A 23,887-nucleotide genomic window follows, 5' to 3' on the forward strand; every position below is an offset into this window, starting at 1 on the left:
TAGCTTTCTAACAATTGCTAATATGAGAATTGAAAATGTTAATTTATAATCTCTTTCTTAAAGTTACGGAACAATGGACCAAGTGCATTTAGCAAAGCCATATTAGATCTTCAGTGGCCATACAGGTATAAGGAGAATTACCTGTTGTACATAATGGAGTACATACCTGAAGGTCCTATGAACTGTACCTCCAAGACAATTATCAATCCACTGAACTTAAAGGTGAATATTGCACTTTTCATTATCAATCCCTTGTATACACTGGAAACATTTAACATATTTGCTCTCCATATCTATCAAGGACAAAATAATGTCTACCACTAGTTTTAATGTACATTAATTATAATGAAATATTAATAATATTAGGTAGAAAATTATTTTAATCCAATACAATGGAGGAACAATCGTGCATCAAGACAGGATGATGTGCAACTTGGCAGTGGATTGTGTGCCTATAACCTTGCAGCTCTTGTTCTTTTGTTGATAGTTGTTGCAGAGAGAAAGTTGCCACCATTAGTAACCTTGCATTGTCTGTGGCAGGCATGATATGCAGGTCGCGGACAATGCTGACATTGATCCTGAAAGTAGTTTGAATGATTAATCAAACTTCTAGATAGTGTCAGGTTACTGAGTATTTTTGAAAATGCACCTCACTTGGTGAGTGATATGTGTTTCATCATATTTTTGAGGCAAACCTCACTGAGGCTTTTGAGAGATCAAAAAGTGAACCATTCATCAGCAAGCAATTCAACTCAGCCATGCTCATGTTCCTAGTGTTGGGATGACTGGTGAAATTAAGTTTATGGTGACCCTTGAGAATGTCGACAATAATAGAATCATTGAAGGTTAAAATTAGGTGGTGGAACTTTCTTTTGTTTGAGATACTGATTTCTTAGCACTTGGGGGAAAATGAATGTAAGCTATTTGCGAATTTTTGCCTGAAACTTACGTAGCTGCTCTTGTTGGTTGACTAGAGTTACTTCAAGATGCATGTATAATTGGAATTGACTAGTGAAAAATCCTCAGCAAATATCTTATTCCTACTCTTAATATCGATCACTAAATACTGCCACAATATCTCAGGCAACAGCTCTCACTACCTTTGCACTCAACTCTTACATCCATCTTGATCAAGGTTGTAATGTGGTATGGAGTGGAATGATTCTGGTTGCACAATGGATGACTCCATATCTCATCTTATTGAAATAAAGTTGACAGGATTTTAATAAAGCATGCTAGATTTACCCCCTTTTTTTTTCTGAATAGGACATTCCTTGGCAACCTCTCTTATAAATAAGTAGTCACCAGTGTCTTTAAATATCCCATGCCTTCTGTGGTATGCAGATCATAAGTACGACATTCCTGTTAGACCATAAGATCTAGCTGAGAATTAGGCTCTTTGGCCCATCTGCTCAGCCATTTGATCATGGCCGATATGTTTCTCAACATCTTCTCCTACCTTCACCCTGTAATCCTTGAACCCTTTGCCAATCAAGGACCTATATCTCTATTAAATGACTTCACCTAATGATGCAATGACTTAACCTCCACATTTTTCTGTGGCAATGAGTTCCACACATTCACCACCTTATAGCTGAAGAAATTCCTCTTCATCTCAGTTCTAAAGGGTTGTCCCTTCATTCTGAGGCGGTGATCTCAGGTCCTAGTCTCTCCCACTAGTGGAAACATCTTCTCCAAATCCACTCTATCCAGACATCTCTGCATTCTGTATAATCTCCCCTGATTTTTCTTTACACAACACCAGGTTATAGTCCAACAGGTTTAATTGGAAGTACACTAGCTTTCGGAGCGACGCTCCTTCATCAAGAGCGTCACTCTGAAAGCTAGTGTGCTTCCAATTAAACCTGTTGGACTATAACCTGGTGTTGTGTGATTTTTAACTTTGTACACCCCAGTCCAACACCGGCATCTCCAAATCCTGAATTTTCTTAAATTCCATTGAGTACAGATCCACAATCCTCAATTACTCAACATATGATAGCCCTTTATCCTGGGAAAATTTCTTGTAAATCTCCTCTGAACTCCCTCAATGTCAACACATCCACCCATAGATATGGGGCCCAAAACTGCTCACATTATTCCAAGTGCAGTCTGACCAGAACCTTGTACAGCCTCAACAGTACATCTCTGTTCATGTGTTCCAGACTTCTTGAAATGAATTCTAAATTGCATTTGTCTTCCTAACTGCCAATTTAATCTGCATGTTAACCTTAAGCCAATCCTGAACTGGGAATCCTAAGTACCTTTGTGCTTCAGATTTCTGAAGCCATTCAGATTTAGAAAATAGTCTGTGTCTCCAATGTTCCTACCAAATCACATAACCACCCACTTCCCCACATTGTCTTTCATCTACCATTTCAGTGCGCACTCTCCAGCCAGTCTAAGTCCTTCTGCAGCCTCCCCACTTCCTTAACACCACCTGTGCCTTGACCTAACTTTGTTTCATTAATAAACTTAGCAACAATGTCCGCACTTCCTCTGTCCAAATTGTTCATGTATAATGTGAATAATTGTGGTCACAATACTGACCCCTGTGAAACTCCACTAGTCACCAGCTGCCATCCCAAAAAAAAAACCTTGTGTCACCATTCTTTGCTTTCTGCCAGACACCAATCTCCTATCCATGACAGTACTTTGTCCCTAACATAATGGGTTGTTAGTTAGCAGTCTCCTGTCTGGCACCTGGTTAAAGGCCTTTTGGAAATCCAAATAGATCATGTCCTCTGACTCTCCCTTGTCTAACTCATGACCTACCCTTGAAAAAGCCATGCTGACTCAATCCTGTTTTTTCATGCACTTCCAAGTACTTTGCAATCTTATCCTTACTGAAATCTTACCAATGACCAAGGTCAGGCTAACTGGCCTGCAATTTCCAGCCTTCTGCCTCCCTCTCTTATTAAATAGTGATGCTACATTAGCTATTTTCCAATCCTCCGTAACTTCAGTAAATCCTGAATGATTGCTAGCAATTCGTCCATAATCTCCTCAGCTATCTCCTTCAGATCTTGAGGGTATGGTCCATCTTGTCTGGGTGATTTATCCACCTTTAGACTTTTCAGCTTTCCTGGCACCTTCTCTATGGTGATGGCCATTACACTCACCTCTGCTCCTTGTCTTTTTTAAAGTTCTGGTAGGCTACTGATGTCTTCTACTGTGAAGACTAATGAAAAGTACCTTTCAGTTCCTCCACCATTTCTTTGTTCCCCATTACTATTTCTCCAGCCTCATTTTCCTGCAATCTAATGTCCATTCTTGTCTCTCTGTTACCATTTATATATCCAAAAAAACTCACATTCTTCTTTTATATTAATTGCTAGTTTATCCTAATTTCATCTACTTCCCTCTCATTGCTTTTTTAGTTATCCCCTGCTGGTTTTTATAAGGCTCCCAACCATCTGGCTTCCAACTAATCTTCACCACATTGTATGCTTTTGCTTTTTTCTTCTTAAAAATAAAGAAGAAACAGAAGACTTCAAAATAAACTCCTTAATGCAAAGACACCAACAAAAATCAGTCTCCTCTCCTCTTTAAAGAGCAGAGTCCTTCACTCCACAGTGATCCAGCTCCCTCAGAGCCAGCTCTCAGTGAACAGCATGCCTGATGCTCCTTTTTTGTTTCTTAGTTTTTCCTTTTAAAACCCCCACACTGCCGCCTAACTGCGGTAGTGCTTATTTATCCCCAACATTCATGTTATGTGTGTGTAGGTGTGAGGCACAGTGAAAGACACAAGGTGCATAAATCTTTATTCAATTCCCATGACCAGGAAGAAAGAAAACACCCAAGTGGTCAGTGACAAACAGTGCCCTTCACATCAAAGGGCAATGCTGCATGATCAAACTGTGAAGGGGAGGGCGGGGATTAAATCAAAATAGAATTGAAAGGGGAAATAATACACTCCACGCCCTGTGGTGTTGCGCTTTTGCTTTTGCTTTTGCTTTTATGCTGCTCCTGCTATTCCTTGTCTTCTCATTGCCTCATTTTCTCCTTAGTATGCTTCTTTTTGGAGATGAATTTCTGCTCTGTCTTCCAAATTACCCCAAGATACTGCTGGCATCACTGCTCCACAGTCTTCCCTGCTCGGCTCTCCTTCCAATCAGCTCTGACCAACTCCTCACACATATCTTTGTATTTATCTTTACTCAACTGTAATACCATTACATCGAATTTCCAGCCTCTCTCCCTCAAGGTGCAGGGTGAATTCGTTTTCAAATCTTATAGAACTTGCCATGACCAATGCATACAGTTGTTTCTTATGGCCATATGGAGTGAATTTAAGTAAATGGATATTAGTATCAATGATGGTGGTCTTGCAAGGTCTCTAAACTTGAGCCATCTGAACATTTGGCTGAAGATACATGCAAACACTCCAACGTTATCTTGTGCACTCTTGCTGGGCTCCAGCACACATGCCGATGAAAATGTTCAGAAATTATCTTCCTCTTGTTAGTTAACTAGTTATCAATGATGGCAATATATAATTCTGGATATTAGCAAAATCTAGTGTTCTACTATTTAGTAATATTCAATCTTCCATTGCATTGCATGTGGAAAGTTAAGATGAAAGTTAACACACACACCACTTTATATAGAGAATTTCTATCATTATAAATTCCCACATCTATATTAAGGGAAAAAATTCAACAGAGACACTGGAAAAAAGGGTTTGGAGATGAACATTACTTGGAAATGCACAATGATTATTACATAGATCATATAAGAAGTGTTCCAGTGTCATTTTTTTGCCCATTATTTTGTTGCAGAGTGCAAGTTCAATTACAAACCAGACAACATCTCCAACTGCAAGTGTGAAACATGAACATAATATAAAACGCAGAGACACAACTGAATCAGAAGGGATTGAGGTGCTGGTATGTATCTAGGATAGTAATTATGTGATTCTAATGTTTTTCCTGCTTAAGTTCAAGAACTTTCTGCATAAAGTCTTTTCATCTGGAAATGCTAAGGATTGAAAACCGTTATTGTGAATTTATTTGAGTAGGTAATTAGAAAAGTTTTTCTTGGCTTGTTCTGATATTGCTAGATCTTCTAGTCCTCAGAAATTCAGATGATGTCAACCAATGAGCATGACATTTTTTCTTCTCCTAAGGTACTGAATTATGCTAAGTTATGTTTAACACATACATTGCAATATGTAATTTTGCTTTGCGACTGAGGCTTGAGAATAATAGCCAAAGGTCACCAGACTACTAAAACATAACAGCAAAGTTCAAGCGAGTTCTTAATCCCATATTCACATGTGCATTCTCAATGCATCACAGAATAGCAATAAAGGAAACTGCAAATGTTTTCTCTTCTGTTGAATTCTGCACAACTAAATGGTTGAAATTAGTTTACAAGTTCCATTGTGTCACTGAGCTATCAGAATATAGTAGTCAATTAAACATTGGGATTCCATGTCGGTTTTTTAGTTTAGAGTAGATCAGGTTATAAGATAACCTTACCAATTTGCTGCCATTTGGATCTTTAAACTTCAGAATTTTCTGTTGGTTTTGAGGAATATACCTGAGTATTGATGAACTGCCAACCCAGATAAAAGATTTTTTTTTTGTTAATGATTGATCAGAAAATAAATAGCTTTTGAAATGCCATTATAACAAATCACTTTGAGTGCCATAGTATTTGATGCTGCATGGGGTTAATGACAATGATGATGGAGAAATTGGGTAAGATTTTTTAAATTCCAACATACGAAAATCTGATAGTAATTTTGGGGACCACCAACATTTAAAAATGCCCAGTTATAAATGTCCATTTCAGAAATGATTCCTTTCCCAACTGCACTTAGAACATTTGGAATTCCTGTTAATTAAATTGGGCAGGGCTAGCAGTTATGATTAAACGTTTGGTCTAAAACATATCTTGGGGAATGTGATTTGTATGAACATGAAGAAGCTATGGATTTAAAGGAGAAATTCAAAAGATTAGGGTCAAGCTCATGGGTAAAAGTATTTGCCTCCGTTTGAGGCTGTGTTTTCACAAGTGTGAAAGGAATCTAGAAAGTTAAATTCTTGAGTTGCACGTGAAATATTTTAGCAAATGTGTTGCAAATTGAACAGGTTCTAAACTTAGCTCAAGGAAATGAACAGGGCAGGTGAATGACTGGCAGTGATCATTAATTTAATTAGTTTTAACATTGTTATGGAAAAGGTTGAAGAAGATTTACATTTCTGAATTGGGGCAAGGCAAATTCTTCTAAGCAATGGAAAGAATTAAAATGGAAGAATTTAAGGGTTCAGAGTAAACATGTTCCCATAAAACAGAATGGTGGCTTGGTAAAATCAGGTGTCTCTTGGATGTCAAAGAGCTTATAGGGCAAGATCCGGCAGAAAAGGAAAGTTTATACCTGAAACAGAGGACTTAAGATGCAAAAAACTGGAAGGGATCTAGAAAACTGGGAACTGGAGGAATGAAATCAAAAAATAAATCAAGAAAACAAAGAGAAGGGATGAAAAAATCTTGGCAAGTAAGATCAAGGTGAGCCCAAATATGTTTTCTAGAGTCATAAGTTCATCAGCATGGAAACAGACCCTTCAATCCAACTCATTCATGCTGACTAGATATCCTAAATTTAACTAGTCCCATTTGCCTGTGTTGAGCCCATTTCTCTTTTCTATTCATGTGCCTGTCTAAATGGCTTTTAGATTTTGAAATTGTATCCACCTCTATCACTTCCTCTCATAGCTGATTCTATATATGTGCCACCCTCTGTATGAAAATAAGACCATAAGACATAGGAGTGGAAGCAAGGCCATTCAACCCATTGAGTCCACTCTGCCATTTAATCATGGCTGATGGATGTTTCAATTCCACTTATCCACACTCTCCCCGTAGCCCTTAATCCCTTGAGAGATCAAGAATTTATCAGTCTCTGCAATGAAGACACCAAAGTCCCGGCCTCCACTGCGCTCTGTGGCAACAAATTCCACAGGCCCATCACTCTCTGGTTGAAGAAATGTCTCTTCATTTCCATTCTAAATTAACCCCCTCTAATTTTAAGGCTGTGCCCACAGATCCTAGTCTCCCCATCTAACGGAAACAACTTGCCAGCATCCACCCTTTCTAAGCCATGCATTATCTTCTAAGTTTCTATTAGATCTACCCTCCACTTTCTCAACTCTAATGAATGTAATCCCAGGATCCTCAGCCGATCATTATATGTTAGGCCTACCATTCCAGGGATCATCCATGTGAATCTCTGCTGGACACGCTCCAGTGCCAGTACATCCTTCCTGAGGTATGGGGCCCAAAATTGGACACAGTATTCTAAATGGGGCCTAACTGGAGCTTTATAAAGTCTCAAATGTTGCCCCTCCAGTCCTCTTTAAATCTTTACCCTTCTCACCTTAAACCAATGCTGTCTAGTTTTGAATCGGCTAACCTTAGAAAAAAACCTTGACTATGCACCTTATCTAAATCCCTCATTCTTTTTGTAAACCTCTCTAAGGTTTCTCCCCTGAAGCGTCAGAGGCTGAAGGGCAAAAAGTCCCAGCCTGTCCTTATAATTCAAACCCTCCCAGTCCTGGAACATCCTTGCAAATGTTTTCCGCATACATAGAACATTGGACGTTGCAATGCAGTACAGGCCCTTCAGCCCTCTATTTTGCACCGACCTGTGAAAATAATTTGATGTCCATCTAATCTACACAGTTCCATTATTATCCATATGTATGTCCAATGCCCATTTAAATACCCTTAACATCAGCGAGTCTATTATTGCAGACAGACTGTTGCATGCCCCTGCTACTCTGAGTGAAGAAACTACCCCTAATATCTGTCCTAAAGCTATCACCCCTCAACTTAAAGCTATGTCCCCTCATGTTAGTCTTCACCATCCGAGGAGAGAGGCTCTCACTGTCCACCCTGTCTAACCCTCTGACTATCTTACATGCCTTGATTATGTCACCGCTTTACCTTCATCCATTTGTTTTGTCACCTTCTCTAAGAACTCATGAAGGTTAGTGAAGCATGACCTGCCATCACAAAACTGTGTTAACTATCCCTTAACAAATTATTCCTTTCCAGATGATTATAAATCCTATCTCTAATAACCTTTTCCAACATTTTATCCACAACCAAAGTAAGGGTCTCTGGTCAATAATTACCAGGGTTGTCCCAACTCCCCTTCTTAAACAAGGAACAACATTTGCTATCTTCCAGACTTCAGGCACTACTGCCGACAATGATGACATAAAGATCGAAGTCAAAGGCTCTGCAATCTCCTCCCTGACTTCCCAGAGAATCCCATCCGGCCCAGGGGTCTTACCTATTTTCAGATCTTTCAAAATTGCTAAAACCTCCCCTTTGTCAACCTCAGTACCATCTCATCTTGTAGCCTGTACCTCTATATTCTCACTAGCATTGCCCTTTTCCAATGTGAATACTGATGAAAAGTATTCTTTAAGCGCTTCCCCTATGTCCTTAGATTCCATACACAACTTCCCACTACTATCTTTGATTGGCACTCATCTTACCCTAGTCATTTTTTTATTCCTGATATACCTATAGAAGGCCTTAGGCTTTCCTTGTTCTATCCACCAATGGCTTCTCATGTCCTCTCCTGGCTCTTCTTAGCCCTCTCTTTAGATCTAGTTTAACAACGTCCTTTCTATAACAGGACAACCAGATTTGTTTGCAATATTCTAAAGGTGGCTGCGACATGACCTCACAATTCCTATATTCAATGCACTGATCAGTGAAAGCGAGCATACAAAACACCACCTTTACCACTCTGTCTACCTGTCAGGCCACTTTCAAAGAACTATGAACCTTGTAAGTCCTATCCTTGTTTACATGATCAAAATGCAACACCTCGCATTTATATAAATGAAACTGTATCTATCCATTGGTCCATCTGATAAAGATTTCATTGAACTCTTAGAAAACTTTCTTCACTGTCCATTATGCCACCAATTTTGTTGTGATTACAGTTGTGGTTAGAAGTCCATGTCTCAAACTCAAACAACCAGACACAATGCAACGAAAACTAAAGCCACCTTAAATCGAAGGCCTATCAGAAATGACTTCCAGACTACTCAGGCCCCTTGGCATCATGGTAGCCCACAAACCTACCAACACACTTAAACAGTGACTAATGAACCAAAAGGATCCATTAGATATTACCAGCAAAACTAATGTCATTTACAAAATACCATGCAAGAACAGTGAAAAAAAAACATTGGACAAACAAACAGGAAATTTGGCCAGGATACATGAACACCAACTGGCCACCAATAAACATGACCAACTATCCCTAGTTTCCATACATACAGATAAAGGAGGACACCACTTTAACTGGGACAGTACACACATCCTAGATCAGGCGAAACAAAGACATGCACGAGAATTCCTAGAGGCATGGCATTCTAACCAGAACTCCAACAATAAACACATCGACTTAGATCCCAACTACTTTCCCTTGAGAAAAGAAGTGGAAATGACATCACCCACATTAAGAAACCAAGAGAGGCAGGACATAACACCAGTGCTTCACTGGAGACTCTCACTGATATTTTGTCACCATGACTAGGTAACATCTGAAAACAAATCTTCCAGCTCAGCGAGCTCACTTTCATACTTATCATCAACCTGAGCTACCAAATCTTCTCAAAAATCGCTAATAGAATTATGATCACTTGCTCCAAAGTGCTCCCCCACTAACACCTCCATCACTTGCCCTGTCTTATTTCCCAAGAGAGTCTTACTCCTTGTCTAGTAGGTACATCCACATGCTGAATAAGAAAACTTTCTTGAACACACTTAATACATTCCTACCCATCCAAGCCCTTTACACTATAGAAGTTCCAGTCTGTGTTTGGAAAGTTAAATTCCCCTACCTTTACAACCCTGTTATTGTTGCAAAAATCTGGGACCGCTCAACATACTTGCTCCTCAATTTCCTGCTGACTATTCAGGGAATAAAAATTAAAATCTCAACACATTAAGAGGATAACAAGTAGAGTCCATAAAAGACCAAAAACATAATTGATGTTTAGAGGCAAAAGATTTTAATATGATTCTTAATGAATATGTTGCATCTGTCTTCACAAAACCAGGGAGGTATGTAGATATTATAGCTGAGAAAGACAGACAGTGTGAAATACTCGATTTGATGAATATAGTGCGAGAGGTCTTAATGGAGTTAAGATCCTTGAAAGTAGATAAACCATTCATACTGGATGAACTGAACTTCAGGGTGTTAATATATACTGCAAATCAGAGGATCCAGTATGGAGGGAGGAAACAGTGGCAGGTCTGACTTTCATTTTCCAATCCTCAATGGATAACAGTGTGAGGCTAAAGGATTGGAGCACTGCTGATGTTACTTTTAGAAATGGAGGAGGAATGCACCAAATAATTACAAGTGTGTCAGTCTAACCTCTGTAATGGGAATTTTGAGAGATAGTATAAACTGTCGCTTGGAAGGGCACAGATTAGTGAAGTATAGTCAGGGTAGACTTGTTCAGGGAAGATGGTGTCTGACTTAAAGTGTTTGGAGGAATCATTAAGGAAGATCAATAACGGTACAGTAATTGATATGGTCTACATTGATTTTAGCAATGGCATATTGTTTTTAAGAAATAAAAACATGAAGGATCCAGGAGAATTTAGTAAGCTGGATAGAAATGAAATCAGTGGTAGGAAACAAGTGTAATGGTGAAGAGAAGACTGTATCTCCAATAGGGTTTTGCAGAGCTGCATACTGGATCCTCTGCTTTTTGTGGTATATATTAACAATATGAACATAATTGGGGTAGTTAGCACTGCTGCCTCACAGCGCCAGGGACCTGGGCTCAATTCCTGCTTCAGGAATCTGTATGGAGTTTGCATATTCTCCCCTTGTCTGCATGGGTTTCCTTCAGGTGCTGTGGTTTTCTCCCACAATCCAAAGAGGTACACGTTAGGTGAATTGGCCATGCTAAATTGCCCATAGTGCATTAGTCAGAGGTAAAGGTAATGGAATGGGTCTGGGTGGGTTACTCTTCGGAGGGTGGGTGTGGACTTGTTGGGCTAAATTGCCTGTCTCCACACTGTAGGGAATCTAATCTAATCTCTGTAGGGAATCTAATCAAGAATGCAGGGGTCAAAATTAGCTGTACGGTTGAATCTGAGGAAGATAGCTGTAGACTGCATGAAGGTATTAGTAGAGAAAATGGGCAGAAAAATGGAAAATGGAGTTCAACCTAAGAATTATGAGGTGATGCATTTGGATAGGTCAAAAAAAGCTATGGAATATGCAAAAAAGTGAGATTTAAGTGAAGTGAGGGACTTTTGAGTGAAATTCAATAGATCTCTGAAGGTAGTGGGTCAGGTTGATAAGGCGGTTAAGAAGATCTGTGCAATTCTTTCCTTTATTAGCTAAGGGATAGAATATAAGTAAAGGAAGATTATGTCGGAGTTATAAAAATCATTGTTTAGAAAAGAGTGTGCATTTCTGCTCACTGAAAGGATGTACATTAGGGAGAAAACAAAGGACACTTGGGGAGAATGTTGGTAGGTCTGGAAAATGCAGCTATAATAAAGTTTGGATTGTCTGGGGTAGTTCCTCTTTAGAACAGAGGAGATTGAGGGGAGATTTGATTGAGACATAAAAAGAATTGTGAGGGGCATGGATAGAATGGATGGAAGGTGTTTTATTTACCTTAGCAGAGATCTCTGAGATTAGTGGGTACAGGTATAAAATGATAGAAATATCAGAGAGGAAATCAAGAAATAAACTTATAGCAGACTGGAGCTCAGCAGCTGAAAAGATAGTAGAGGCAGAAACCTTCAACTAATTTAAAAGGTTTACAGATGTATGCCTCAAGTCCTGTATTCTGTAGGGCTATGGGTCAAGTGTTGGAAAGTCGGATTAGGCTAGATGTCTTTGGTGTGGGCTTAGTGTAAGAAGTGAACTCTTTCTATACCATGAAATTGTTACAAGTCCAAGTATTTGTATTATATGCAGGGGGAATAGATGATGATGATAATGATATCTCCTCTTGGTTTCTGCAGGGATGTGACAATGCAGAATGTGTGAAGATTAACTGTCAGATTGGCAGACTGGAAAGAGACAAGAGTGTGGTCCTGCACATCCGGTCACGACTATGGGGTGAAACATTCATGAAAGTGAGTGGCAGGAAGTTTTCAAAACAGGCTTTTTACAATTTTAGTGTCTTCATCAGTTGTATTCTGTTTGTTTAAGAATAATTTTGTAGTTCTATTTCTTGGTGTTATATCGCAGAATTACAGAAGGCTTACAGTGAGAAGGAGGCTATTTGGCATATTGTGCCGCCACCAGCTCATTAAATGAGCTTCATTTTCTAATGCCAATCTCCTGCTTTTTCCCCAGGCCCTTGCACACATTATTTTTATGCAAGCAATCACCCAGTGTCCTTTCAGGTGCCTTAGGTGCCTGAGTTGAACTTGCCTATACCAAGGAAGTACATTCCATATGCTTAATTATGAGCTGAGTGAAAACCTTTTGCTTACTTCACTGTGGTTCTTTTGCAAATCATTTAAATCTATGTGCTGTTGTCCTTTTAGGAGCAGGAACTGTTTCTCTTCATCTGTTCTATCCAGCACACTCATGATTTTGAAAACCTCTTTCAAATCTTCTCTCCAAAGGGGAACAGTCCCAAATTCTTCAACATACCTGCATAACTGAAGCCCCCTATTCCTGGAACCATTCTTGTAAACTACTTCTATACTCCCTCCAATTTCACATCCTTCCTGTAATGTGGTACCCTGAACCATACACAGTACTCCAGCTGAGGTCTAACAGGTGTCTTATACGCATTCAACATCACCTCCTTGCTCTTTTACCCATGAAGGGCAGGTAGAGGGAACAGTATGAACTCATGGATGAGAAGAATGATATGACAGTTAATGATCCAATAGGAATGTTCATGATGTGTATATTTTTTAATGTACATGATATCATCAAAACATACGCCCATATCATTTCTCTTTTATGTAACTAGAAAGAGAACCAGTCATACTCCTTGATGGCTTCTGCATCATACAGTGTCATTGAATTGCCATATAAAAACTTCTCTACTGAACTTCCCACCGGATCCATTGTGGTAAGTACCATTTTTTAGATTCATTAATATTTTTGAAAATAAAATTCATCTGTTTTTAAAATCAACATTTAACAATTTTAAAAAATATTTGCAGGTTACTACTTTGGTGACTTGGGATAAGGTGATTACTCCTCATCCAGTGCCAGTTTGGGTTATCATATTGGCACTCCTAGCTGGTCTACTCCTTCTAGCTCTCTTGGTATTTGTCATGTATAAAGTAAGTAACGCTCTTTGTCAAGTTTCTTTTAATCATTAATTGCTGTAAGTTATGGAAATATTGTTGGATCGTAGAGGATCAATTACATTGTCTTTCAGTCATGTGAGACATAATGAGATGCAGTACAAAATCTTATATTTTTAAAGTCTGAAATCAGAGGTTACCATAAAGAATTCTCCCCAACCTCTGCCCTCCGCTATGGTCTGCTAAGACTGTGGTGACTTTAACTTTAGTAGTAATATGAATGCAGTATACTATTTAAAAGTAAAACAAAGAACTGTAGTTGCTCGAGATCTGAAACAAAATAAAATCGCTGGAGAAATTCAGCAGGTCAGTCGGCATCTGTGGAGAGAAAATAGAATTAACATTTTGACTCCAGTGACCCTTTGTCAGAACAGTTCTGAAGAAGGGTCATTGGACTCAAAACAATAACTTTGTTTTCACACCATTTAGAAACTCAGATATACTCATGCAGCACTTTCAGGTATTTTTGTAGTAAATTCTATTAATAATGTATTAACAGTGTGAGATTAGAAGGAATTAAATTCTTCTGTGTAGATCATGAGAAAACTTTGTCCTTTGAACAATATACAACCTAATAAATTTCTTAAGTACATGAAAAGAGTTTTAGAATTTAAGTTCTAAACTGACTGAACACGTTAGCCTCAGTATTACAAAAGCATGTGTGACATGTACAAGGGGAAACAAATAAAATTGCTTAGTATTTAAAAAAAGTATTTTTGGTTTGTTGCCTCTGTAACCTGAAAATAAAATATCAAATGTAAATTTGGAAGGTAAACGCATGAAAATAATACTCCATAAAATTAAACCTTTTTCTATCTAATGCCTGAATTAGGATAGCAACAGGAGAAACTTGCTCTATTCCTGATAAAGGTCTTTTGCCCGAAACATCGATTTTCATGTTCCTTGGATGCTGCCTGACCTGCTTTTCCAGCACCACTCTGATCTAAACTCTGGTTTCCAGCATCTGCAGTCCTCACCTTTGCCACAGGAGAAACCATTCAGCTTATCAAGATTGCTCCACCATTCAGTTAGATCATGGCTGATCACCTGTCTCATTATCACTTTCCTGCACGATCTGCATACCTACTGATGTCAGTCATCTTCAGAAATCTATCAATTTAATTTTTCATTCCCAATGATTGGACTTCCATTCTCCTCTGGGGTAGAGAATTCTAAAGATCCCTCATACTTAAGTGAAGAAATTCCTCATCACCTCAATCTCAGAATGATGGTTGGTCCATTTAAGATTATCCCTGGTTCTAGACACAGCAGCCAGGGGATACATCTTATCTATATCCACCCTGTAATAATTTTTAAAGTTTTAGTGAGACCACCTTTACAATCTCTAAGGCATATTGACCCAATCTCCTCAATCTTTCTTTATTCATAAGACAATCTCACTATCCTAGCAATTAATCTGATAGACTTCTGGTACACTCGATCTTATGATAAGTATGTCCTTCCTTGCATAATGAGGCAAAAACTGTGCATAGTATACCAGGTAAAGTGTCCCCAAGGCTCTATACAACTGCAGCAAGCTATCTTTATTTCTGTACTCAAATACCTTTTGCAATGAAGTCCAACATACCACTTGCCTTCCTCATTGCTTGCTGCCTATAGTCTAGCTTTTACTGGTTCATGAACAAGGACACTTTAGACTGGGTCACTTTGTAGTATTTCTCTTGGTAGCTATTAGTATTGCTTTGTTGTCACTGTTTTGAATTTAAATTTTTACAAATGATTTTGTGTTCAGGTCTATAGCTTGGTGCATCTTACTGATCAATGTTGTACGCGAATTATGCAAATCTTATTTTGACACCTGAGATCTCCTTGTTCTTGAGTTCAAGAGGATGAAGGCAGGTCTGACACACTCAGCCACAGCCTGCACCATTAATAGGATAAGGAAGCAGGTCCTTTGACCTCTTGGCATCATCCAACCAGCTGAGCTAAACAGCTTTCCGAAGGTTTCAGAGTTGTTGTGACAACATACAATTTTTACATGCGTATTGTAGCCTGGAGCATTGGTAGAGACTCCATTTTCTCTCCTGCCATTGGCATGTGTTGAATACATTACTCCACCTCTTTGGCATGCTATTAATCTGCTTTCCATGGCCAGCAGGTCCTGGAGTGGAACTTAAATCTGGAGCTTCTGGCTGAGAGATATGGATGCAATCATACAGGTCCACCTTCCAATCTCCAGCCAGAGCAGATGTTCTAAGTACTCAGTAACCCAAGGATGACTGGTCAAAGGAGTCCTTCAATGTAACATTAAAAACAACAATAACTTAAATTACATTGCAATGGGTAGAGCACAGAAATAAAGTTGCTTGTTGCAGTTGATTAGAGCCTTGGTTACCCTTCACCTGGTATATTGTGCACAGTTTTTGTCTCCTTATGCAAGACAGAACATACCTACCATTGACCAAGTGTGACAGAAATTCATCAGGGAGAGTGAGATTGCCTTAGGAATAGAGATTGAGGAACACTTTAAAGTTTTGAATGCGCTTTTGTCTGTATCTTCCAGTGCAACCTCCAGAAATGATCTTCATAGATTCTGACTAATTTTTACTGAGATCAAATTGGCTTGTTTGTCATTAATATCTTTACTCTCATCTTCAGAGACACCAGCAACAAAGCATACAGTAGCAAAACCTTGATCAAGCAAGATTGCAAATGCAATCAATATTTCTTTGCATCTGTCCAGTCCAGTATATGGATCATTTGCATTATCAGCCAGTGTTCTGCCCGCTAACTAGTAAATCTGAAACTCATTGCTAACGATACTTCCCAACATTCACATTTCAACTTGGTAAATTACATAATGGACGAAATATACTTTAACAACTTCCTTAGGTTTTACCATTTTCCTCTGTATCTGTTTTTTTAGGTCTTGGTTTTTGTAGTCATGCCTGAGATTATCTGACATCTGCTACTTTTCTTTTCGATTTTCTGTGATTAAATTTTATGTCAATTTACCCATGCCCCAACGATAATTTCCCTACCTCACCCTCAGTTTAGATAATGAACTTCTTTGAATAAATCAGAGTATCTGAGATTTGCCATGGGGAAAATGGTGTAAATGTCCCTGGACTGGTAAACCAGAGGCTGGAGCTAATGCTCTGAGGGCATGAAAATTCATTGATAAATCTGGAATATAAAGTTGCTATCAATAACGGAGAAAATAATCCATCGTGAAGATTGTAAAAATTAATCTGATTATGGAATCAAAACATGCCATCTTCTATGGAATCAAATCTGCCATCTTTTCATGATTTAGCCTATATTCAAGCAATGTGGCTCTATCCTCATTTGTTGTACCAAATTGCAATACTTCGCATTTCTCCAGATTGAAAGCCATCTGTCATTTTTCAACCCTTTACCCATTTGATCAAGATCCTTTTGTTATCTTGGAAAATCTTCTTCACTGTCTGCTATGTAATCCGTTTTGGTGTCATTGGCAAACTTACTTACCATGCCTTTTATATTCACATCCAAATCATTTCTATATTTGACACACAAAAGAAGACTCAGAACTGATTCCTGTGGAACACTACTGGTGACAACTTACCCACAACTGAAGGCAGACTGTATAGTTCCCCAGTTTCTGCTTATAATCCTTAATCAAAGGTGCAGCATTAACCACCCTCCAAGCATCAGGCACCTCACCGGTAGTTATAAATGATGCAAATATTTCTGCAAAGAGTCTCGCAATTTCCTCCCTAACCTCTTACAACATTCTGGGGTACAATAGATCAGGTCCTGCAGATTTAGAATGAAGAACAAAGAAAATTATAGCGCACCAACAGGCCCTTCGGCCCTCCAGGCCTGAACCGATCCTGATCCTTTATCTAAATCTGTCACCTATTTTCTAAGGATTTATATCCCTCTGCTCCCTGCTCATTCATGGATCTGTCGATATATATCTTAAATGATGCTAGCATGCCTGCCTCTACCACCTCCACTGGCAACACATTCCAGGCATCCACCACCCTCTGTCTAAAGAATTTTCCACACATGTCTCCCTTAAAGTTTTCCCCTTTCACCTTGGACTTGTGACCCCTAGTAATTGAGTCTCCCACTCTGGGGGAAAAAAGCTTCTTGCTATCCTCTCTGCCTATATGTCTCATGATTTTGTAGGTCCCCCTCAACCTCCATCTTCCTAATGAAAATAATCCTAATCTACTCAACCTCTCCTCATAGCTAGCACCTTCCATACCAGGCAACATCCTGGTGAGCCTCCTCTGCACCCTCTCCAAAGCATTCACATCCTTTTGGTAATGTGGTGACCACAACTGTGTACAGTATTCCAAACGTGGCCGAACCAAAGTCCTATACAACTGTAATATGACTTGCAAACTCTTGTATTCAATATCTGGATTAGAGTGGTGCTGGAAGAGCACAGCAGTTCAGGCAGCATCCGAGGAGCAGGGAAATCGACATTTCGGGCAAAAGCCCTTCATCAGGAAAGAGGCAGAGTGCTTGTTATTTTCAGAGCAGAGGAAATGACCTGGGAGTTGCAGTGGGAGAGGGACTCTCTGGATTCTTGTAGAGAGAGGAGGAAAACTTCTTCAAGGCAGGTATCTTTGCAAGAGGATTCGCAGTAGGGTTAAAATCAACGAGGTAAAAACAATGACTGCAGATGCTAGAATCCAGATTCTGGATTAGTGGTGCTGGAAAGCACAGCAGTTCAGGCATCTTGTATTCAATACCCCGTTCAATGAAGGAAAGTATGCCATATGCCACCTTAACCACTTTATCGACCTGTGTTGCCAACTTCAGGGTACAAAGGACCTGAACACCCAGATCTCTCTGTACACCAGTTCTCCCGAGGACTTTTCCATTTACCGTGTAGTTTGCTTTTGAATTGGATCTTCCAAAATGCATCTCCTCGCATTTGCCCGGATTGAACTCTATCTGCCATTTCTCTGCCCAACTCTCCAATCCATCTATATTCTGCTGCATTTTTTTGACAGTCCCCTTCACTATCTGCTACTCTGCCAATTTTAGTGTCATCTGCAAACTTGCTATCAGACCACCTATACCTTTCTCCAGATCATTTATGTATATCACAAACAACAGTTGTCCCAGCATGGATCCCTGTGGAACACCACTGGTCACAGTTGTCTATTTTGAGAAACTCCCTTCCACTACTACTGTCTGTGTCCTGCTGGCCAGCCAGTTGTCTATCCTTCTAGCTAGTACACCGTGTACCCCATGCAACTTCACTTTCTCCATCAGCCTACCATGGGGAAACCTTATCAAATGCCTTAGTCAAATCCATATATATGACATCTATAGCCTTTCCCTCATCAATCAACTTTGTCACTTGCTCAAAAAATTGTACCAAGTTGGTAAGACACAATCTTTCCTGCAAAAAACCATGCTGCCTCTCACTGATAAGCCCATTTTCTTCCAAATGTAAATCGATCCTATGTCTCAAAATCTTCTCCAGCAGCTTCCCTACCACTAACATCAGGCTCACTAATCCACAATTAGCTGGATCATTCCTGCCACCCTTCTTAAACAAGGGGACAACATTAGCAATTCTCCAGTCCTCTGTGACTCACCTGTGTTTGAGGATGCTGCAAAGGTATCTGTTAAAGCCCCAGCTATTTCCCCTTTCACTTCCCTCAGTAACCTGGGATAGATCCCATCTGGAACTGGGGACTTGTCCATCGTAATGCTTTTTAGAATACCCAACACTCCTTCTTCCTTACGCTGACTTGACCTAGAATAATCAAACACATATCCCTAACCTCAAAATCCGTCATGTCCCTCTCCTCGGTGAATACTGAGGCAAAGTACTCATTAAGAATCTCACCTATTTTCTCTGACTCCACGCATAATTTTCCTCCTTTGTCTATGAGTGGGCCAACCCTTTCTCCAGTTACCCTCTTGCTCGTTATGCACGAATAAAAGGCTTTGGGATTTTCCTTAAACCTGTTTGCTAACGATATTTCATGACCCCTTTTAGCTCTCCTAATTCCTCATTTCAGATTGTTCACACTTTTCCGATTTTCTTCCAAAGCTTCATGTGTTTTCAGTTACCTAGACCTTTATATATACTTCCTTTTTCCTCTTAGCTAGTCTCACAATTTCACCTGTCAGTCGTGGTTCCATAATCTTGCCACTTCTATCCCTCATTTTCATACAGACATGTCTGTCCCGCACGCTAATCAACCACTCTTTAAAAGCCTCACACGTATCAAATGTGGATTGGCCTCCCCCCAATTTAGCACTCTTTCTTTAGGACCACTCTCATCTTTGTCCACGACTATTCTAAAACTTATGGAATTGTGATCACTATTCCCAAAATAATCCCCATCTTAATCTTCAACCACCTGGCCGAGCTCAACACCACAGTACCAGGTCCAGCATGGCCCCATCTCGAGTTGGACTATTTATGTACTGCTCTATAAAACCCTCCTGGATGCTCCTTATAAATTCTCCTCCATCTATACCTCGAACACCAAGTGAATCCCAGTCACTGTTGGGAAAATCAAAATCTACTATCACCACCATCCTATTGCTCCTACGTTTTTCCATAATCTGTTTCCATATTTGCACCTATATCTCACACTCACTGTTGGGAGGTTGTAGCACAACCCCAACATTATTACTGCACCCTTCCTACTTCTGAGCTCTGCCCATATTGCCTCACTGCTCGAGTCCTCCATAATGCCCTCTTTCAGCACAACTGTGATATCTTCTCGGACTAGTAAAGCAAATCTCCACCCCTTTTACCTCCCTCTCTATCCTACCAGAAGCATCTATGTCCTGGGATATTTAGTTGAAAATCATGCTCTTCCCTCAACCAAGTCTCAGTAATAGTAATAACATGGCCTGGCCAAACTGGCCAAAAAAGGTCCAGGCAGCAGGCCGTGGACGGGTCATTAGGGCGGATTGTCTGCCCCTCTTCTGCAGTTATGTCACAACCCGGTGGTCCCTGGACTACCAGAGGTTCTATTCACTAAGAAAGAAAAAGTAATAATATCATACGCCCAGGTACCAATCCAAGCCCTAAGTTCATCTGTCTTACCTACTACACTTCTCATATTAAAACAAATGTGCCTTTGACCACCTGTCCCTTTGTGTTCATCATCTGCTCCCTGCCTACTCTTCCCCTTAGTCATACTGACCTTCATTATCTAGTTCCTTACAGGCTTTCGTTACTTTCTCCTTACTGTCCACTAGCCACCTCATTTGGTTCCCATCCCCCTGCCACATTAGTTTAAACCCTCCCCAACAGCATTAACAAAAGCACCCTCGAGGATATTGGGTCCAGTCCAGCCCCGGTGTAGACTGTCCAATTTGTAATAGCCTCGCCTCCCCCAGAACTGCTCCCAATGTCCCAAAAATGTGAACTCCACCCTCCTCCACAATCTCTCAAGCTACGCATTCATCCTGCCTATTTTTTTGTTTCTACTCTGATTAGCAGTAGCACTGGTAGCAATCCTGAGATTACTATCTCTGAGGTCCTATTTTTTAACTTGGCTCCTAACTCCCTAAATTCTGCTTGTAGGACTTTATCCCATTTTTAAAATCTATATCATTGGTGCCTACATGCGCGATGTTTGCACTCCACCTTCAGAATGGTCTGCAGCTGATCTGAAACATCCCTGACTCATGCACCTTTTATATTCTCTAAGACCTACAGAACTTCCTCTTCTGTAATGTGAACACTTTTTCTGCCTTCCTCACTAGAAAACACATTCAGTATCTTGGTTAAACATTAATGAGGTGAAATACAGAAGTATGTGAGAGAAAATTCACCCTGAACTAGTAAACCAGGTGCCTTGAATTTCACTTGCCAACTAACTTCAATTGGCAATTGGAAAACTCAGCTCTATATAGTCTCATTCTTAATTCTCAAAATAAAACTATGATTTCAACTTAAAGCTATACCTCGTTACTCTTTAGAACAAAAATTCTCTAACAATAATAATATATTAAGAATTGTCATCATACTCCAGCCTGGTTGTCTATGCAACAGATTACACCAAGATCTACAGATGAATTTCTAAGATTTATGTCTCATGATGTTGTTGCATATTAGCATTGTTTAAATCAAGTGATTTGCGATATATGAAATGTGTTTTACAGTTTGGGTTTTTCAAACGTGTCCGACCGCCACGTAAAGATTCTATTGAACGACAGCAACTCCAACCACAGGAAATGAATGGGGATGGAGCTACAGAAACATAACTGCCACCCAGGTTTACAAAAACTGCCTGGAACTCGAATTACTCTAAACCCTGGACTTGAAGTGAACAATTTGACTAACATGGTGTGAAATGAACTGCCAAGAATGCAGTTTGCACGAGCCTCTTTATTTGTATTGACATGTTGGTAGGTACAAATATTGAGCAAGGGCAATATAAATTTAGCTTTGCTGGTTCCTACTGATGTGGTTCTTGTATTTCATTGCACTGATTAGCACTTCAAAATCTGTATATTATTGCAGGTTTAAAATGGTGAAATTCATTGCCATTGTTGCTGTTATAGCAACCTGTGTTTTAAATTTTAACTTTGAAGTGCAATATCACAAGTTAGTAGATCCTCACTGAAAATCAAATCATTGAAAGTCATTTAAGAACAACTCCTCTTAAATGCATTAATTGATTTAACCTATCATTTTGTAGCATTAAATGACTGTTGTCAATTTATCTGGATGAAAGCAAAGCGGTTTTACAATGAGAATGTATTTTTAAAAAGTTTTGGAACGTGATATGATATGATTGTCCATATTGGGCAAAAAGAGGTAATATGTTCTGTAGGTATGTTGCATTTATTTTGGTCAACATTGAAGTTAGTGATCAGGTGTATGATGCACTATAGTGAGGCATTCTGATCCTATTTACTGTGGACTCTTTTTACCATGACTATTTTCCCACCACCAACCAATGCTCCAGTACTCCACCCTCCCCTGCTGACCCTGCAGTTGCACTGTATAAATTGGTAAGCGCAACTCATTCTGTTACAGACTTCTGTGTTACTGCATGAAGAACTTAATTACAAATTCGAGATCCCGTGCCCCAAAATAGGAGAGCAGATCACCACGATATTTAGTGCATTTGCCTTTATATCTTGTTTGTACAAATTAGCCTAGTCCGAATCGGCAATTGAGTTCTGTTACAGTTCTTAAAAAAAACAAGCTTATATTTGTGAAATATAGATATTCCAATTGATTACAAAAGATGGTATATGTGGTAAAAGGAAGATACACAAATGAATTAATTTTTTTAGGATCAGGATATGTCCCTGTAGATTTATAATGAGGGAAGTAAGTGGTCTTTGCCCTGTTTTATCTTTTAAGGTTCACATTTGTTCTTTAATTGCTTACATATGCATTCGGGTGATTGTATTTCATGGCTTTTTAAAGGGAATAAATGGGATGTGAATTTCAAGAGTCTGTTGTTGTTTTCTTTTAAACTAATATGGGACAGTGGTGATGCCACTGCAGTAATAATCTAAAAATCCAGACTAATGTTCAGGAGACGTGGTTTTAAATCCAACAATGGCAGATGGTAAAATTTGAAATCATTTTTTTAAAATCTGGAGTGAAAAACTAATGTAATGATTGTCATAAAAAAACCATCTGGTTCACTAATATTCTTTAGGGAAGGAAATCTGCTATTCAAACTTGCTGTTAAATGTGATAGCAATACTCAGAAATAGGCCAGAGTAGTCCTCAGTTCCAGGATGGTTAGAGAAACCAGTGTGTTGCTCTAAGTGTAACAAATCTCTACAATGTATCCTGTTACTAACGAGATTTCTTATAGAGTCATAAAGATGCTCAGCCTGGAAACAGACCCTTCAGTCCAACCCGTCCATGCCGACCAGATATCCCAACCCAATCTAGTCCAAGCAGCCAGCACCCGGCCCAAATTCCTCCAGACCCTTCCTATTCATATGCCCATCCAAATGCCTCTTAAATGTTGCAATTGTGCCAGCATCCATCACATCCTCTGGCAGCTCATTCTATACACGTACCACCCTCTGCGTGAAAAGGTTGCCCCTTAGGACTCTTTTATATCTTTCCCCTCTCACCCTAAACCTATGCCCTCTATTTCTGGACTCCCCTACCCAGGGAAAAGACTTTGCCTATTTATCCTATCCATGCTCCTCATAATTTTGTAAACCTCTATAAGGTCACCCCTCAGCCTCCGATGCTCCAGGGAAAACAACCCCAGCAAGTTCAGTCTCTCCCTATACCTCAAATCCTCCAACTCTGGCAACATCCTTGTAAATCTTTTCTAAACCCTTTCAAATTTCACAAAATCTTCCTGAAAGGAAGGAGACCAGAATTACACGCAATATTCCAACAGTGGCCTGTCTAGCCACAACATGACCTCCCATTTATCTGAATTAAACTCCATCTGCCATTTCTCAGCCCATTGGCCCATCTGGTCCAGATCCTATTGTAATCTGAGGTAACCCTCTTCGCTGTCCACTACACCTCCAATTTTAGGGTCATCTGCAAATTTACTAACTGTGCCTCTTATCCAAATCATTTATGTAAATGACAAAAAGTAGAGGACCA

General features: G+C 39.5%; 1 protein-coding gene across 1 annotated transcript in view; it reads left to right on the plus strand.

Moving 5' to 3' along the window:
* Window positions 1–22,751, plus strand: part of itgav (integrin, alpha V) — a 134,813-nt gene extending 112,062 nt beyond the window's left edge. The window contains exons 25-30 of the mRNA XM_060827351.1: window positions 64–222; window positions 4,782–4,889; window positions 12,034–12,147; window positions 13,002–13,103; window positions 13,198–13,320; window positions 21,448–22,751. Of these exons, the coding sequence (XP_060683334.1) occupies window positions 64–222; window positions 4,782–4,889; window positions 12,034–12,147; window positions 13,002–13,103; window positions 13,198–13,320; window positions 21,448–21,549 (708 nt within the window). The 3' untranslated portion in view covers window positions 21,550–22,751. The remainder of the gene's footprint in view (window positions 1–63; window positions 223–4,781; window positions 4,890–12,033; window positions 12,148–13,001; window positions 13,104–13,197; window positions 13,321–21,447) is intronic.
* The last annotated feature ends 1,136 nt before the right edge of the window (window positions 22,752–23,887 follow it).

The sequence above is a fragment of the Hemiscyllium ocellatum genome, chromosome 7 (assembly GCF_020745735.1).
Source record: "Hemiscyllium ocellatum isolate sHemOce1 chromosome 7, sHemOce1.pat.X.cur, whole genome shotgun sequence".
Lineage (NCBI taxonomy): Eukaryota > Metazoa > Chordata > Chondrichthyes > Orectolobiformes > Hemiscylliidae > Hemiscyllium > Hemiscyllium ocellatum.